Genomic DNA, 15163 nt, shown 5'->3' with positions numbered 1-15163 from the left:
ATGATATGTGACGCATGTCAATATAAACGGTGTTATGTCTTGTAGCTATTGCTCATTGATTCCTTATCTCTGTGCAAGCCGCTTTGTTGTTGGGTAGTTTACAAATAGCAAAAGTCAAATAGAAATTATCAAACGTGGAATAACACTTTTGGTCCCCTTCAGCGGCCGTAGTTGTAGTCAGACAGTCAGCGGTGTGACAGCGTCTGAAAGTGGAACGCTCTGCATGCAAGGTTTGTTGTCATTGATGCAAGCTGTGTTTTTATTTATTTATTTGTATTTAAACGTTAGACAGACGTGGTGTGAAATGACCTGGGGGGAGACAAGGAACAAATGAGTGAACTGTAAACTTGCTTGGCTATTGGAGGGTTTAAGACAAGGCATTGTTATGTTGACACAATATAGCTACTTGCTATGTAAGCTATAACTAAAAGACGGTTGTGACTGAAAATAGCAGATGTACAAGCTCACGTCGCGGATGCGACGCTGAGCCGCGTGTAGATCTGCTATTTTCGGCATTACATTGTCAAATGTGCTCTGACTGCAGTGCTTCGTACGTGTAGCATCATTGGCGGAAATTCTGGAAAACGAAACTTGTTTTCACTGAACACTATTCATAATCGGCAGTAAAGTAACACTGCTTCATTTAAATTCATAGATGGTCGCATTCTGTAATGATGCGGTATCGGGAAGAGTGGGCACTACAGCCTCAGCACCTCAATATAAAATTGGCTATTTTGTCCAAAATGACAAAAGATGTGATTGATGAAAACAACCAAGCAAAGTCAAAATAGATCACAGCATGTATGTGTTATGTTGATAATAATGATATTATGTAACATATTTGGATGTATGTGCTGACCTCAACATGTCTGATCATTTATTCATCTTTCATAGCATGAAGTTGCGGGTTCGTATCAACACGCAGACCATTAGGGTGGAGCTGCAGGGAGAGGAACCCACTCTAGCAGAACTTCGACTTCAGGTCCAGGAGATACTTCTTCCTTCCCTTGGACACAGGTGGGACTCAGGGAGGCTGGTTAAACTGGAGGGGGGGGCGTATTCATTTGTTATTCGATAACCTCTTGTAAACTGCTTTTGTTCTGTTTTGTGTTTTCAGCCCAGACACTGAGATCACTCTATCTCTGAACGGCAAAGAGACTCTGGAAGACACTGGGCAGACTCTGTCCTCCTGTGGGATTGTTTCTGGGGATTTGATCTGTGTGATAATGCCTCAGTCTGTGGCTGTGTCCACTGCCTCCCTGTCTCCTTCAGTCCAGTCTGTCAGCAGTGTAACGTCCCAACACAGCCACTCTAACCAGATGGCTGCTACACCTTCCAGTTCCAGAGAGGTCAGCAAATGTTTTCAGAATCTCTGCAAAACAAATTCAACACTGTTACGACTACTGCTAATAATAACTCATGTTAGTCAGTGTAGGACGGTACTATGTAGATCGTCATCCCATTAGTGTTAGTGAAAGGCCTTCGAGTGCTGATGTAGTGTTTTGTAGTTGTTCCCCAGCAAGTAAATATGCTGGGCTAGTCATTTTTTGAGTGGTGCAAACCACTCCAACAACCAGCTTTGTCTGTATCTATGTTTGTGTCTATGTATGTGTGTACCTGTACGTGTGTGTACCTGTACGTGGGACCCAAAAAAATGAGCATGGTTACTATGGTCACTGACACAGCTGATCAGGCTATATAAGACCTTGCACCACTCAGTTCACACGGGTGTGATTTTTATATATTAGCTTGCCTGATCCCTATGCGCCGATCAGGTGCATCAGGTGGACTTTGCACACCTGCAGCACTCCTGTGCTGCAGTGAACATGAAAGGCTTTTTGTGTTGTTAAGACTGGAATAGAAATTAATTTGACCAAATAATACTAGCTTTCTATTGCCTAATGTATACTCTGTCGCATGTTTGTGTCACTTGCCAACGTGAAATAATCTTAAAGCTAACATGTGTATTGTTTATCTCGCTGCAGTGAAAGTGAAAGGCTTTGTTTGTTTAGAATAGAGTAGAAATATGAACGTTGTCGTCTTTGTGTATGTCTTCCTTTTGTTGTCACTGGGATAAAATGTTTTTTTTAAACAGATAAATTCAATCCTATTCCTAACCCCAAGTTACATGGAGGTAGACATAGTTAATAGAATAGAATTGTTTGACATCTCTCATGTCATATTCTCTCATCTACACTCCCCATAATTAATTTGACCTTAACTGAAGCTGTTTTTGATGTCAAGACGGGGCTGAATTGCTGACTCAGTCATTAGCTTAAACTGAAAAAGGTTGTCCAATACTAGCATGTAGTGAAGTAGTTATTTACAATGTTTCTACCATACATTAAAATGTTACAAGTCAGGTTTGATCATTTATATACTGATTTATGGTATTATTAGTTGAGCTGCTGTGAAGCAGCAAGTGCACGGTTGTGCTTTGGTCTCTGTGCTGCATGTCATGTGTTTATAATTGTGGCCACCAGAGGACGCTTCAGTTCAACTATTTACTAGCACACGTCCAGGTTGCCGGTGTTTTTGAAGAACACACTGACACAACAAGTGTAAATTACTTTATTTGTATGTTCTTAATCTTTTCCCAACCACATGGCCTTTGTTGTGATAAACAGTCAAGTAGTAGCAGCAGCCAAGCAGCAGTGGAGGTAGACCTCATGCAGGGAGAGGATGGGGACACAGCGGAGGAGGAGAGCCCAGCAGGAGTCCCCTGCACCTGGCAGCCCATGCTGTGCAGCGAGGCAGAGGAGGGGACGGTACCGCTCTCCCTGGAGGTGCTGCACCACGGAGCCCAAAGCAGGAGCCCCACTGACTCCCTCATGGTGGCTGCACACCTCCTGATGATGGAGACAGGCTTTGTTCCTCAGGTACAGTAGGAGTCGAGGACTGTTGTGGCCACTGGCTGTTTTGAACCCATTTAGACCTGAAAAGCATCTGTGCTGTCATTTGCTGCTGTCGGGCAGAAACCTTATCTCCATTTTACGACGTAAATGTATGCCTGACTTGGACATACTACGGCGTCAGCAGATCTGCAAGCCCGGAGCGTGGCGCTATGTGTTTTGAGCTTGTAGATCTGCTACTTTTGATACATTTTAATTTTAATTTTGAAAAGTAAATAGGTTTCCACCCGACAGAGACTTTGTAGAATCAGCCTCATGTCTAAATGGGTTAACCCATTCTGGACGGGAACCCCTTTTGGTGTTTTAACTAAGCATTATGTTATACTTTAGCTATTGAAAAATAGCAGATCTACAAGCTCAGCGCGCCACCAAGTGGCGCGCTACGAGCTTGTAGGTCTGCTATTTTTGAAATATCGTGAAAATGAGGCACACATCTTTGAATATATATTCTTTCAGAAGACTTTTTTTTTTAATTTCAACGCCAGGCCTAAATGGGTTAAGAGTATTTATAGTATCTCACCTTGCGTCTTGAACCCATTTTTTGTGATTTTTGTGATACAAAACAGCCCATAAACATTCAATAACACACTTAACAATGAATGATTCGGCATCAATCTTGAGACGGCCATGGACCGTTCCCGGTGGAAGAAAGCCATGGCGAGGATCCGGTCCAACCCAGCGGTGCCTGGGAATCCAACTTCAATAATGATGATGACAATGTGGAGAAAAATGATATCACTTACAACCCTGAATATCCGTATTTGTGTCTCAAAGGATAAGGTTCTCCACGCTATTTATTTTTGTTTAGGGTGAATACAAGCCTGGTGAGATGCCCAGTGGATGGAGGGCACAGGGTGGTTTATACAGACTGAATTATGGTCATCCTCTATGTGAGAAGAGCCTGGCCATGGTCATTGCTGTCTGCATGGGACCCCTGCTAGTTATCAATGGTGAGGTGCAATACATCAATAAGTGGTTCTTCTCTGTCTTCCTCAACACATAACGTCATACAATGAAGTATACATTTGGTTTATTGTCCAGCCCCGATGTTTCTATTTATATTGATGTAAAAAAATACATTATATTATTATCCAAGTTAACAAATGAATGTGTGTGGCATAGCTGTATGTGTACTTACTTACAGCTTGAACTGCATGTGTGTCTACATTTTACAGGTGTAGTTACAAAATGCCTTGTATAGCAGTTTGTGTATTACATCATGTATTTCATTATCATTTAAACTAAAGGTCATGTAGCTTATGTTATCATGTAGTCCTGTAGCTCTGGTCCATAGCTCTAATGCGTTGCATTTAGAGCTATGTTACTCTCAACTTCCGCCGCTCGCATGAATGCAGACCAGCCTCTCGTCTTTAGCGTAAATAAAAAGAACGTTTTCGCTACTCACCAAAACAAAGGCGGGTTGTGTCATTAGAAAGCCTACTTTCCTTAGTGGACGCACACCACACGGTACTTTTTGGCCAAAAGGGGATTTTATTTCCACCGAAAAAATATACTTTTAATTACTCCGCTGCGCCCTCTATCGATATTGCCCAGAGAATTGCCTCATAGAGAATATTTTTCCTCCGGTGAAAAAAAATCCCTTTCTGGCCAAAAAGTACCGTTTATACGTGTGGTGGGGGCCGGGGCTCAGAGTGTGTCCACTAAGGAAAGTAGGCTTTCTAATGACACAACCAGCCTTTGTTTTGGTGAGTAGCAAAAACGTTATTTTTATTTACGCTAAAGACGAGAGGCTGGTCTGCATTCATGCGAGTTCCGGAAGTTGACAGTAACATAGCTATAAATGAAACAGATTAGAGCTATGGACCAGAGCTAGTAGTCCTGTAGCTTATGTCATCATCATCATGTAAACTTTGCACTTTCAAAGCAAAGCTACCTCAAAATATACCGGATGCACAGGCATTCACAAATATTCTACATGAACTAAAATGCGGGATTATACCTAATTTGCTGTAGTAAATATTTTCCTATTTTCCTGTTAAATTGGCCTTCTAGCTACTGTGAAAATGAATGAGAAGGTGAACTCGGTGTGCAAACTGTCTCTGAGTCCCTCCAGCTTTGTGACCACAGACTGGGCAGGTAAGTAATGAATGTTCCAGCAACATAAGGCCACAGGTCACGGTCAATGCAGCACCTCACTGCCATTATCTAAAAAAAAATCTTGTCACATCATGTTCCTAGGCCCAAGTGCAGCAGCAGTTTTCAAAGACCTGGGGAAGCTGTCACGAACTTTCAAAGACCAGCTGGTGTTCCCACTAATTGCAGCAGCCAGAGAAGGTACAGAGAAGGGACATGGAAGAAGGCAGCTTGTCTGTCCGAAACGTTGTGTGCGGCTATAAATATTTTCATTATTATCAAATATGTTATCAGCCTTTTACATTAACAAAGCGGTTAACCCATTTAGGCCTGACGTCGAAATTTATAAAATGTCTTCTAAATCCTGACAGTTATCTGTCAGGATTTGCGCCACATTTTCACGATTTTTTTCAAAAATAGCAGACCTACAAGCTCGTAGCGCGCCACTCGGTGGCGCGCTATGAGCTTGTAGATCTGCTATTTTTCAATAGCTAAATTATAACATAATGTTTAAAACACCAAAAGGGGTTCCCGCCCAAAATGGGTTAATAACAATTATATATGAATGTCCTAATACAAAATAACCTATGTAAACGTTAGCGAATGACAAATGGTTGCCAACTATAGAACGTCCCATTTTATTATATTGTATCAGTGGTTTTCAACCATTTTCATATCGAGGCCCTTTATTTATTCTGCATTTGAGCCATCAAATGGTGATTTGATGAGATTTAGCCTCTCGGATCCAAAACTTAGAATATGTTGTCGTTCGATAAGATTTTGCCAACAATTCCATACACGTTGTAGGCCTGCAGGTAAAATGATTTTACACCCTCAAGAGTTAAAGATCCATAATGGTCCATTTGGTTACCAACTATCCATTTAGCTGGGGACCACCCGGAACCTTCTCAAGGACCACTGGTTGAAAACCACTGTATTATATTACTATGAGACCCAGCAGATCATGTCTGTGTGTCTGTGTGTGTGTGTCACGCTGTAACACCACCCGCCCGCCACCAGAGGGCGCAGCTGTATCACACAAAAACACACACATGCACACACACACACACACACACACACACACACAAAAAACTTAACTTAAAAAAACTTAACTTAAAAAAAAAACTTAAAAAAATTTACTTAAAAAAAACACTTAAAAAAACTTAACTTAAAAAAAATCTTTAAAAAACTTAACACACACACACACAAACAACTTAACTTAAAAAAAAACTGAACTTGAAAAAACTTAACTTAAAAAAAAACCCTTCAAAAAAGTATGTAATTTATTCTAATTTTGTTAGTAGTTATTGCAATTTACGAGCTGCGTTCGCTTCCCGCGTTCGCGCGTCTTACTTGTTATATGAATCTCTGCTTTAGCTTGTCCTTGGTTGTATAACACAGCTGCCTCTCTCTGTCTCTCTCTGCTGGTGTGTGTGTGTGTGTGTGTGTGTGTGTGTGTGTGTGTGTGTGTGTGTGTGTGTAGCCATGGCTCTGCCTGCTGTGTTTGGGCTGTGCACTCTGCCACCAGAGATCCTCTTCAGGGTCCTGAGGTTGCTGGATGTGCAGTCCCTGGAGGCGCTGTCGTCCGTCAGCAGACACTTTCACGTCACCACGGCAGACCCCGCCCTGTGGAGACACATCTACCACCGCGACTTCAGGGGTAACGCATGGAGAGAAAATACACAAAACAAGTCACACCGGGAAACCTTAGTTCTCCGAATGTATTGGAGTTCATGAAAGTTGAATACCCTGTCACCCCAGTCATATACACGCTGCCCAAAATCCACAAACGCCTTGAATCGCCTCCAGGCAGACCCATTGTCTCCTCAATCGGGTCGCTCACAGAGAAAATCTCCACATATGTCGATCATTTTTTAAAACCACATGTCACTTCTCTCCCAGCCTATATAAGAGACTCCATGGACATGATTAACACCCTAAAGAATGTGGGGGAAATTGAAGAAGTTATCATGGTAACTTTGGATGTTGAGAGCTTATACACCTGTATACCACACACAGGGGGATTGCAAGCGCTCACCTATTATATGAATCGACGTGAAACCCTCTCACCTAGCACAAACTGCATCAGAGAGCTGGCCAAATTAGTTTTAACAAGGAATTTCTTCATGTTTGAGAATGACTATTATCTCCAAACACGAGGCACTGCAATGGGAAGCCGTATGGCCCCTAATTACGCAGGCCTCTATATGGGCCTTTTTGAACAAGATTCAGTCTTTGGGCCCAATAATCCCTTCCTAATCTACATAAAACTTTGGCGACGCTATGTGGATGACATTTTTCTATTATGGAGCGGCAGTGAACAGGATCTAAAAATGTTTTTTGACTATATCAACTCCTGTAATGAATCACTTAAATTCACTATCACCTTTGACAAAAGGGAAATCAGCTTTCTGGACATACGCATTATACGCAACGGCAAGGGTTTCAAAACAGATGTCTATAGAAAACCCACAGACAGTAATGCCTTGCTCCGAGCTGATAGTTTCCATCGACTACCGCTGAAACGCAGCCTTCCAATAAGCCAACATAGCCGCATGAGGAGACTCTGTAGTGAAGACGCAGACTACAAAACACAGGCAGATCTCCTAGATGCGCGCTTCAGAAGCAGAGGCTATACAGATGAATGGCTAAAAAAAGGCACGCAACAGATTCATCGACTGTACACAGGAAGAAGTTCTCCAATCAAAACGGGACTCCCCCTCAAGTAACGGTCCTCTGTGCATTGTGCAATATTCAGCCCTGGGAAAAGATTTTGAATGTGCTATAAAAAAACATTGGTACATCCTCAGCAGCGACCCCAAACTGGCCAATACTTTTAAAGAAACACCTAGGGTTGTTTATAAACGTCCTCCCAATATTAGACAAACTGTTGTTAAATCAGATCTCACTCCTATTTCGCCAGAATCCTCTTTTTTGACTCAAATCCCTGATGGCAATTATAAATGCGGCCGGTGCGCACAGTGCAACTTCACCACGAAGAGCCAGACGTTTACGCACCCACTAACGGGAAAAAACTTTGACATCAAGGGCACTATAACATGCACAACCAAAAATGTGATATACTTGCTCAAATGCCCATGTGGTCTAGGATATGTTGGCAAGACCAACAGGGCGTTAAAAACACGCATGTCCGAGCATAGAAGCAGCATTCGCAACCAAGATCCTAAAAGCCCGGTTGCAATGCACTTTCTGTCCGCAAAACACACTGTGGCCACTTTGAGATATCAGGGTATTGAACATGTAAAATGCCCCAGGCGAGGAGGTGATCTGAATAGATTATTACTACAACGCGAATCCTTTTGGATTTACACTCTAAATACAATGTCCCCAAAGGGAATGAACGAGGACTTCCCCATCAGCCATTTTTTGTAATTTCTTTATTGTATGCTGTATATATTTGAATTGTTGCCTAATTAATAATACCTGATTATGTGAATCACTCTTAGATTCTATAATAATCATGATGTCCCTTTTGCTTATTCCACTGTTGTGGATTTGAGAAATGTGTAACACTGTATTTAATGATATTTCATTAATTGATCTAATGACCTGTTGTGTTGGTTCCACCCACTGACGAGTAACGTGACCCGTGGGTGTCTATTTAAGTGGGTGGATCACTGACAACTTGAGTTTGACCAGATGAAGAGCCTTGGCTCGAAACGTCGTCAATAAATTTATCTTTTGGACCATATGAGTGTGCGGGTTCCCTCTCTCTTTTTCTCCGAATTCTCGCTGCCAGAAAGAATGCCAAAACTTGATGATCGTGCTGAGCACAATCAAACCGTCTTGTCCACCGTTCCAAATCTAGGGCTGTCCATGTCCGTGGCATGTCTATTCGCTTACCATCTGCGCTCCATTCATCTAGGTGTGCTCGCCTCAAAGTGGCTTTTGTACAATGTTCATGATGAGGGGGAGAGGTGGTAAAGTTTTTAAAACTTTTATACTTAGTATCGTTATTTAATTATTTACTTTTTTACTTATGTCTATTGTGGAGCATCACCCAACGTAAGTTTTTCACAATGCTGTACCTGTACATCTGTGTGACAATAAACACCTTGAACCTTGAACCTTGAAAGAGACATGTATTTGTAGGTTAGGTGGTGCGGATCAGCTTTCATAATGGGTGCGGCTTGGCGAGGATATTTGGGGGAAAAACCCTGACCCCTGGCGTTAGTAGGTGGTCAAACTTTGAACCACAGACGTTTATGAAGCCAGTGTCTTACCCCTTATCACTCAACTTCTTTTTACTATTTTGAAAAACATTTTAAAATTGATCAACTAGCCGATCTACATCGACACGTTGTGAGCTTATAGATTGGCTATTTGAACTATTCAAAAATGTTTTTCAAAATAGTAAAAAATAAAAAAAGGGGGGGGGGGGGGGGGGGGGGGGGGGGAGTTTAGGGATACAGTGTAAGGCACTTGCGGAAATAGGGCCCCTAGTCTTTGTGGTGGCAGGCACTGGGCAGAAACTGTACCCCTGTGCCACCCAGACGTTATTCATGGAATTTCCATAGAAAAACCCCAAATGGAAACATTTGTGTTAATACTGTTAAGATCCAACTTGTGGTGAAGTATTAAAAAAACATACATTTGTTCCTGATTGCAAAGTGCTGTAAATGAAGCGATGATGGAGCAGTTAAAGACCTTATGACATGCAAAAAAGGGGGTAATCTGATTAAATAAATGTTATGATGACATCGCGAGGCGCGCATTTCCACTCTCTCTCTCTCTTTAAGTATGATTTAAAAGAGGGCTGTGTGAGTCGAGGTTTAGCCAGAAACACTAAAGTCAGTTTTTTTCCCCTCATTCTCTAGATCAAGATCCCAACAGATCCAGAGACACAGACTGGAAAAATGTAAGCAACATCATTGAATGTCTGTCAGCGTTCTCAGTGGATTTCTTAATGGGGTTGTAATGCTTTTGTGTGTTTTTATTTAGCTATACAAGAGGAAGTACAAGTCACTCCAGGATCGTCGACGAGTCCCTCGTCCCTTCTTAATTCCTCCCGTTAACCCTTTCCCCCTAATAACACCTGGCAACCCAAATCCCTTTAGCCCTATGCCCTTCTACCCGCCTGGTATCATCGGTGGGGACTACGACGTGAGACCCGTCCTCCCACGGCCACGCTACGATCCCATCGGGCCACTCCCAGGTCACGACCCTAACAGAGCAGTTCTTCCTGGACGGCGAGGAGGAGGAGGAGGAGGACTAAGACCCCCCAACCGACCTGCAGACATCCGCAGGGGTTTCATCTGATGTTGGACTCACTGCGCTGGTTGTTTTCAACACTGATCTGGCAGATTATTATTCAAATGCAGTAAAGCAAGCCCTCCGTTTCATATCAGTGTTTGCTCTTCATGTGACCACCGCGCTCTGACTTTAGGTGCGTTACTAGGCATGTAACGATTCACTCAACTCACGATACGATTCGTATCACGATATGAGGTTCACGATACGATTTTTCACGATATTAAAAAATATACATATTTTAATGAGAAATTACCGTTTTAATTTTATATAATTTATCTTCCCCCCTGAGATTTTTTATTTAACTACATTGCAAAAGAAGTAGCATTACTTTTGACAGTGCAGAAACATAATTGCCTTCCTTGATGAGCATCAACGACCATCATCACCTGGGCACAGACACAGACACACACAGCTCCCCTCTACAGTGCTCTACTACTGAAAGTGACTATCATTTCTCTCCAAAAGCACTTGAATATGATGGAATATGACTAAAGCTCACATTTCACATCACACTAGCCCCCCCTAAAAACAAATTACAAAAAAAAGGAAAATCGATTTTTTTATTTTCGAATCGATTCATATCGTCGGGATTAATATCGATATATATCGATATACGATATATCGTTACATGCCTAGTGTTTGCTCTTCATGTGACCACCGCGCTCTGACTTTAGGTGCGTTACCCGTTCAAAACATATCAAAGAAATGGCGGTAGTGGGTCTCACACACCAAGACTGCAGCATTTTTCAACATCTTCAACAAACGTTTCGGCTATCCAGCCTTCATCAGTACTGATTGAAGGCTGGATAGCCGAAACGAAATAACGGTAGCCCACCACCGTTATTTCTTTGATATCAGTGTTTGATACATTGTCTGTTTAGCTACTCATTTGATTTGCTCTAAGTGTGCAAACAATACACTGACACCACGGCGCGTAAACAGCGCCTCAAACTGTGACTCCGCCCACAATCGGGGGAAGTTGTGATTTGCGCTCGTTCACTGCAATGCAATTTGCGGCATTTTCAAAAACAATATTGAGCAGAGTAGCGATTATCAAACGTATTTGCAATGCCATACGTTGAAAGATCTGTTGCCCGTGGACAAGGCACGCTACCTCCGCAAGTTAGATAGCATCGGCATAGATGTTTGTCCGTATGTGATTAAGGATTGGACCAAGTTGCATTGGCAGCCATAGAAAATTCTTACCCCAGGCTAAAACCGGATGTGACGTTTTTGGGCGTTCCTGTCTAGCGTGGTGTCAGTGTATACTAACTCAAGTGTGCTTTATTCAACTTGCTTGGCAGATATACTAAGTTGGAGGAATAGCCCAAATTGACTTGTGCAATTTCCAACAGCCATTTAAAATGGCCAATAACTCTTCTAAATTCTTACAGCTCACAACATATCCAGAATGTTCGCTCTCTGTCTAGAGTATATTTTTGTTAACGTATTGTTTAATACAAAAATAAATGAAAACGTTCACTGTACCCAGCCTCCAGAAGTTATGTGTGAAATACATTTATTTGATGCCTTAAAGATCTACTCATGATGCCATGTTTTTATTTCAAGCAGAATGACATCATCCATTTTCCATATGATTGGTTCATGACAGGGATCAACCTCTGCAGGAGGCAAGCCCCATATAAGAGGTTGTGTACTACCGGTTGAGTGAAATGGTGATCAAAGTTAACCTGACTCCGCCAGATGGTGCAGCATTGAGTTCACAGGTTCCTCAACGGAGGGAACGGGGAACCTGTGTACTCTCTACCGTCACCATCTGGCGGAGTCAGGTTAGATCAAAGTCGCTGATGGCAGAGTAATAATAATAATAACTTTATTTATATAGCACCTTTCTAGGCATGAGCCACAAAGTGCTGCACAGGAAAAACAAGAAAAATTCACAATAGAAAAAAATAGAAAAACAAATAAGTGACATGATCTAACATAATGAACGCAATACACAAGAAATACCCAAACATTAAACAAATCAAGATAACACAAGATCAGTAAAAGGCAAGGAAAAACAAAAAGTTATTTATAGGAATGCTTTTTGAAACAAATGGGTTTTTAATAGGGATTTAAAACGTGTGAGGGAGTCAGTGAGGCGAATTAATTCTGGAGTAAGGCATTCCCAGCTGTAGTCTCCACTCTCCAGGGCTCCGTCAAAAGGTATCGGGAGTCGGGACCCAGCAATACTGACATCAGTGCGGAGTAGACTTTGTCAAAAGACCAAGGGCCAACTCAAGTGGCAGAAAGACGGAAGAGGAAACCATTGAGCGTGGATTTAGTGCACCTAGTCGAGCCCAGACGGCAGCTTCTCAAAACTATGTGGAGCTATCGCCTGGGTTCAACAACTGCAAAATCCTGGCTGAATGCAAAGATGAATTGACATTACACTTGACATGGTGTAAACATGTCAAGTGTAATGCTTTATCAGTGTGTCGTCCACAGTAACAGTCTTTGTATTGAGTTGTGCTTTCATGTGAAATGTACCCATCCTGCAGACTGTTAATAAATACATCAATCAATCACAGGGTCCGGCACCTGCGTGGACCTTCCTGCTGGTCTTCTCCTGGTCCTGGACATAAGATGTAACGACAAACATATCCGTCAAGTGATGCTCATTCATAAAGGAAAGACTTTATGACAGTTTTATTGAAGGTCACTTAATTATTATGGACATAGGCCTACAGTGGAAAAAAGCATGGCAACATTTATCCAACTAACATGAGTATTATTTCTAAATTTGCAGAAGTTAATAATAAATAATAATAATAAAACGTTATTTGTATTATACCTTTCATGTTCCACATTTTGGTGGCATAGGAGCGAAAAGAATTTAGTCCCTTGTTTGTGCCGAATCTGGGTTGAACATGGTTCGTTGCACTCCCTCTGGTGTTGTGGGTGTGGACTTCGTTAACATTAAGGAAGTATCTACACAGGTACATGGGTATCTTGGTGGAGTATCGAATCTTGTGGACCAGACCCATCGCAAGATGCTGTACTCTGTCGCCGACCCTAAGCCATGCCAGTCTGTCAAAGTGGGCAGGGGTGAGGTGGGTTCGGGGGGTGAGGCCAAGTAGGAGACATCAGAGACACATACTTCCCACAGATTACAACCACACACGGAGATTTTGAAAACATGACCAATGACAAAAAACTCCCATATCTGCTGGGCGAAGTACAACAATGTGCAAACACAGCAGCAAGATTCGTGAGTTGCTGTGATAGGAGAAGGATATCAAACGGAACACAACCACCCTAAAGACTAATCATTGTGTATATTCCTGCACTATACCTGCATCCAGTGATCTTGGTACAATATAGAAATTGATCTATTGAAGATTCTGACGTTCAAATGTACACATTTTTTGTTTTGATTGTATTGCTGTATTGTTGTATTGTGCTTTCTGCTTTGGCAATGTAAACGTATGTTTTCTCATGCCAATAAAGCCCTTTGAATTGAAATTGAATTGAATTGAGGAGCCTGACCAGTTTGTTTTGGGAGGTCTGGAGCCTAGTTTTAAGGGCCTTTGAGGTGCTGTGGTACCAGGAGGTGCATGCATAGTCAAAGAAGCCTTGTACAAGGGCTCCTGTTAAGGTCTTCAAGGTGTTTTCGTCGACCAGTGAGGAGATCCTGTAAAGGAATCTTGTTCTTTGGTTGACTTTTTTGATTACGTTGGTGGCCATTTTATCACCGGAAAGATTAGCCTCCAGGATGGAACCTAGGTAGGTAATTTCATCTTTACGTGTTATAACATTGTCACCCACTCTAACCAAGAAGCCATTTGCCTTGCTGAGATTACTATTAGATCCAAAGAGAATGGATTCAGTTTTTCCCAGGTGTAAAGATAGTTTGTTATCAGCGAGCCAGGTGCAGATTCTACCGAGTTCAGAGCTGAGGGCATTTTCAACCTGCAGTTTGTCCCTGTCCGAGACCAGCAGTGCTGAGTCATCTGCGAACAGGAACAAGTTGCAGTCACAAGCTGAAGTCATGTCGTTTACATATATTAGGAACAGTAGAGGCCCTAGTATGCTTCCTGGACAGTGTTCCGTTCACTTCCACCATCACTTCCACCATCTGTTGACATGAAATGCAGCTCGCCTCAAAGTGCTTTACAGAGCAATGGAGGAAAAAAAAGAAAGCAAGGCATTAAAATAACAGTAATGCAATACAGTGAGGACATGAATAACAAGGAATTTAAAAGATCAATTAAAAGCGTGTAATAATAGGCCTAACTCGTGTTAATTTTGTGCTCAAGAAGTAAAAACGGACCCATGCCCCATCTATTTTTTAATTGCCATATCTCCCGTAAAATTTGGACTGACTTAGAATAGAATCCCACCTTTTTTATTCCTGTGAAGTGAATTTGATCTATTCCTTTACTCTAAAAGACAATGTGCTATGCCTATGCTATTACAGTATTCCAGGAAGATGCTGCACTTGAATTTGTTTTAAATTGTATTATTGTATAAATTCTTTATACACAAACAAAAAATCGCTTAAACTTTATCAAACTTTACCCACTTCATTTAGTAAGAAAAAGAAAAAAGTAGCAGCTCTTCCCCGAACCACATGTCATTGTTGACTTGTATTGTTAAATTAATGTTGTATTATCTGTATCTGTTTATCTGTATGTTTGTCTTGTTTTTGTTTTGTTGCTTGTGCTCATTGCTCAATGTGCTGTGAATTGTCTGTATCATATTTCTTCTAAAAAATAAAAAATAAAATCGTGACGGCATCCGCCGAGCGACAGGCAACGGAGCCAATGAGGGAGGACGTACACAACGTCTCGACATCGTGCTTATCGCAGCCGGGCAGCCCTACTGTAGTGTACACACAACACACCGTCCAAAAGGAGGGTGGAGGAGGAGGGCGTCGG

At 41.9% G+C, this 15163-nt stretch overlaps 1 protein-coding gene across 2 annotated transcripts; it reads left to right on the top strand.

Annotated features, from left to right (window-relative positions):
* The first annotated feature begins 16 nt into the window (after nt 1–16).
* fbxo7 (F-box protein 7) lies at nt 17–11767 on the top strand. 2 transcript variants are annotated; one of them, XR_013788992.1, is made up of 11 exons: nt 17–230; nt 895–1017; nt 1118–1349; nt 2628–2879; nt 3721–3862; nt 4926–5009; nt 5112–5207; nt 6490–6666; nt 9845–9885; nt 9969–10413; nt 10955–11767. XR_013788992.1 is itself a non-coding variant. In XM_079494404.1 (10 exons), the coding sequence occupies exons 2-10, from the start codon at nt 896–898 to the stop codon at nt 10284–10286; spliced, it is 1464 nt and encodes a 487-aa protein (XP_079350530.1). In that variant the 5' UTR covers nt 17–230; nt 895; the 3' UTR covers nt 10287–11767. The 2 variants fall into 2 exon arrangements, 1 of the variants encoding a protein (XP_079350530.1); XM_079494404.1 differs by having other exon boundaries at nt 9969–11767.
* Nucleotides 11768–15163: the final 3396 nt, after the last annotated feature.

Source organism: Electrona antarctica (assembly GCF_951216825.1).
Source record: "Electrona antarctica genome assembly, chromosome: 23".
Lineage (NCBI taxonomy): Eukaryota > Metazoa > Chordata > Actinopteri > Myctophiformes > Myctophidae > Electrona > Electrona antarctica.
The sequence above is the reverse complement of the archived record's forward strand: the minus strand, read 5'-3'. Positions and strand labels throughout refer to the sequence as shown.

Bases quoted from the DNA above. Each gene is read 5' to 3' on its own strand.
- fbxo7 (XM_079494404.1), top strand. From the start codon at position 896: ATGAAGTTGCGGGTTCGTATCAACACGCAGACCATTAGGGTGGAGCTG. The intron at 1,350-2,627 runs GTCAGCAAATGT...TGTGATAAACAG, and splicing joins CACCTTCCAGTTCCAGAGAG to TCAAGTAGTAGCAGCAGCCA. The intron at 3,863-4,925 runs GTGAGGTGCAAT...TTGGCCTTCTAG, and splicing joins ACCCCTGCTAGTTATCAATG to CTACTGTGAAAATGAATGAG.